This window comes from Hylobates moloch, unplaced genomic scaffold (genome assembly GCF_009828535.3).
Source record: "Hylobates moloch isolate HMO894 unplaced genomic scaffold, HMol_V3 SCAFFOLD_15, whole genome shotgun sequence".
In the NCBI taxonomy this organism is placed as follows: domain Eukaryota; kingdom Metazoa; phylum Chordata; class Mammalia; order Primates; family Hylobatidae; genus Hylobates; species Hylobates moloch.
In genome coordinates this window covers 91,778,177-91,781,786 of record NW_026652290.1, presented here as the reverse complement: position 1 = coordinate 91,781,786, position 3,610 = coordinate 91,778,177, and the positions used below count along the sequence as shown (strand labels likewise).

General features: G+C 58.3%; 1 protein-coding gene across 1 annotated transcript in view; it reads right to left on the bottom strand.

Annotated features, from left to right (window-relative positions):
• The window catches only part of TOMM40 (translocase of outer mitochondrial membrane 40), a 13,381-nt gene extending 10,353 nt beyond the window's left edge, over positions 1–3,028 (bottom strand). Inside the window, exons 1-6 of the mRNA XM_032176435.2 lie at positions 2,957–3,028; positions 2,582–2,861; positions 1,822–1,889; positions 1,353–1,445; positions 401–502; positions 216–321 (exon numbers count right to left, since the gene is read on the bottom strand). Coding sequence (XP_032032326.1) covers positions 216–321; positions 401–502; positions 1,353–1,445; positions 1,822–1,889; positions 2,582–2,855 — 643 coding nt within the window. The 5' untranslated portion in view covers positions 2,856–2,861; positions 2,957–3,028. The remainder of the gene's footprint in view (positions 1–215; positions 322–400; positions 503–1,352; positions 1,446–1,821; positions 1,890–2,581; positions 2,862–2,956) is intronic.
• Positions 3,029–3,610: the final 582 nt, after the last annotated feature.

Genomic DNA, 3,610 nt, shown 5'->3' with positions numbered 1-3,610 from the left:
AAAAAAAAAAAAAAAAAAAAGACTGCGCTGACTCACCCACTCATGGTCAGTGGGTGACCGTCTCACCCACTGTAGTATGTTGCCTGATGTTTCAAAATCACTCCTGCTCAACCACTTCTCCAGTGGCAGAAAAGGAGGTTCACAAAAGGGGTGGATTTGCTGGCAAAGCCAGAACTGCAGTTTTGTGACCACCCTCCAAGCCCTCCGCCTCTTACCTGAACCCACCAGGACGTCTGGGTTCCCCAGGGTGACGGCTGCTGTGAAGTCAGAACCCCGATACTCCCCGTCCACCTGCCAGTTCACAAACTTCGACTGCTGGGTCTGTGGAGAGGAGGGGGTGTGAAGGCGGCTCCTCGCTCACGGTGGCCGAGAGGAGCAGCAGCCTCCGAGCCCCACTCACCTGGATGGCCATCTTGGACCTGAGACCGGGGCCCAGCTGGTGAATGACCTGAGCGTTGAGACTGCCGCTGTTGTCCATGTCACCCACCAGTACAGGGAACGCCTGTGAGGCAGAGAGAATGGCAGGGGTCAGAGGTCGCGCACTGTGGAAGTATGTGAGATGGGCCGGGGTGAGAAGCCTAGGGTCAGAAAGCCTCGGATGGGGGTCCCCTCCTCCATGAAGTCCTCTCTGACCACCTAGGCTGAGTTAGGCTCCCTCACCTTTGGGTTCCCCCATATCAGCCTTGCCCATCGTGGCTTGTTACTCTCTGGGAACAGGTCTGTTCCCTGCCCCACTGGTGAGTCCCATGCTGTTTCAGTCATGTGTGCCAGCACAGGGCTGGGCACAGAATATGGTGTGCAATGAAGGTTTGCAGAATAAACACATTTGCTGAGGGGAAATGATAGAAGCAGAGACCTCATTCAGTCCCCCCAACCCTGTCTGGGCCTCCAGTTTTGCCCTTCCTAATAACTAGCCCCCACATGGACACCCCAGAGATGCCCCAGAGATTTCTATAGCAGGAACCTGTGGACCACGTCTTTCCCTTGACCAAACTATGCCATGACTCTCCACAACCCCCTAGAGAAGTCCAAAGCCTAGTTTGGCATTCAAAGTTCTGCATGATCTACAGCCCAGCCCTTTCCACCCTGGGTCATCGCTGTCTGGTGATGGGGCGGCTGTGGTCACATCCCCAGCACTGCTCATCATGGGGCCAGGCAGAGAGCAGGGGTTTGGCGGATGTTTGCTGGATGAAGGAATTACTCATGTTCCAATACACCTAGGAGAGATGCAGTCCCCATCTCCAAGCTCTCAGTAGCTGTGACCTTTTCCTGATGAGGCCGTCTCAGCTTGACATTTGGCTACAAATTTGTTATTAGAAAGATACAATGAATGGATGAAAAAGGAAGCTCACCTCTGTGGGACTCAGCTGCTTTGTCCCCACATACGTGACCCCGAAGTGGTAGTTGGACTCCCCGATTGTGCTGAGGGCTACTGTGTGGTTCACCTGGAAGGACAGCGAGGGCTGTGAGGATACTGGACAGATAGGCTTGCCCACTGAAGAGGGCAAGGACAAGGTCTCTGGGCTGGGCAGGGGATGAAGACTGGGAGGCGTGGCCTGACTAAGAGACTCAGAGAAAGGAGGTGCTGCCTGTAGGCCCACATACCTGTTCCTTCACTCCAGCCTAGCTGCTATGGGGAGACAGTACCTCTGGATTCTAGGTCCCCAAACTGAGTAGTCAGTCTGGCACTGTATCTCCGAGTCTTTTCAAGTATCAGGGAGCCCAGCTCTTGAGGGAGGAGTAAGAGGGCCAAGTGTGCGGATGCAGGGAGGGGGATAGCGGGGACGATTTCTGGTGGGTAAGGACACCAGGAAGGCTCACCTGGAAATGGTTACTCAACCCTTTGTTGACTGTGAGCTTGACACCCTCCATCTGAATGGGAAACAGCTCTGGAAAAGAAAAACGCTGTCACACTCCAGCCCAACCTCACACCAACTCTCATCTCTTCCTTCCCTACCACCCCCAGCTCTCTCCAGAGACCCAGAGCAGAACATCTCACAAAGGATTCCACCTGTAAAGAGGCAGTACAGCCTAGTTAGACAGGGCCAGAGCCTTTGCTTGCCCAAATCTCACTGCCACCAAGCTGAGCAACTTTAAGGTCAAACTCTTCATCTGTAAGATGGGACCCTCACCACACAGAATTGTCCCGACGATCTAATGAGTTAACATATAATGAACACCAGAACAGAACTCCATAAATCTCCGCCACTATTACTACTCTAATTGCTCCAGGCTGGGATCCGGAGGCTTTGGGTCCCACTCCCACGGAACCTTGCTGACACCGTGACCTTGGGCCTCAGTTGCCTTCCCGATCACAAGAGAAGTCTGGCTTGGCTGATCCCGGGGCTCCTGAGGTCCCTAAGGCTTTTCTCTACTGCTACGACATTCCATCCCGTTTCCACCATTCGATTCCATCATTCTAAGCCCCAAGTCCAACGTTCCACCATTCGATCCCAACGTCACCTCCTAGTGCTGTTAAATAATTCCAATGGTGCGCGCCAAATCCCAAAGTCCCCAGTGTCCTCCCCCTTCCCCCGAGATCCAGGCCATCGCAGCCCCGCCGGGGCCCCTTGCCCCTCACCCTTGCACTTCCGGTGGCACTCCTCGAATGTGCCCGGGTTGGGCAGGCAGCCGCAGGCCCCATCCTCGGCGGCCCCTGAGGCACTGGCGGTTGCAGCCCCGGGGGTCCGTTCCGAACCTCGACTCGTACTGGTGCCGGCGCCCAGGCTGCCTCCCAGCGGCGGCAGCGTGAAGCCCGGCGGCGAGGGCGGAGGTGGCGGCAGCCCCACGAGGGCCGGCGCAGGCGGCGGTGGCGGCCCTGCGGGCGGCGAGCTGGCGGCCAACACGTTCCCCATGGTCGCCTGCGAGGGGAGAGGTCAGAGGGCAGAGGTCAGGGCCCGCGAGCCCCCGACTCAGCCCCAGCAAATCCGCACCCGGCTCCGTCCCCGGTTCTCACTGGCGGCGGCGCCTGCTCCCGGCCTGGGCTCCGCTCCCACCCCGTGCGCCACGCGCAACCGAACCCGCTGCCGCCGCCGCCACCACCGTCGCCCCGCCCCACCTAGCCCATTGGTTTAGTGTGCCCTGAGGCCCGCCCACCAGCATCAAGACTCGGTCTTCCCATTAGGCTTGTGTATAAAGTCCCGCCCACTTTCCCTGAAATGTCCTTTTGTATTCGTTCTCACTGGCAGGGTGGTCACGGTGCCCCTCCCGCCCTTCCCATTGGTTCGCAGCGCCTACGCCTATTGGCTCACGTCGCCGCGGGTTCCGGTGCTAGCCCGCCATTGGTCTGTACTGCGCATTTTGCCACGCCCGCTGAGGCTTCGCCCCGCCTCTCTCCTGGAGGAGGCCCTCTTTTGATTCCGCCCCGCGGCGAGGTTGCTGTGATAATTGGTCAGCTTTGACCCTTGCGGCATTTTGATTGGCTCCAGCGTGTACGGGGCCGACCTTGGTGGCGTATCAGCTTGGTACTCTCATTGGCTAACGTTCCAGGGTCGAAGGACAGGTAAAGGTGGGTTGCGCGGCAGAGGCGGCTAGGCAGCAAGGTCAGGTCTCGCGTCCCACCAGGCACTGCGGCAGCCGGGCCCCCACCCCACCTCTGGTTCGGAGTAGC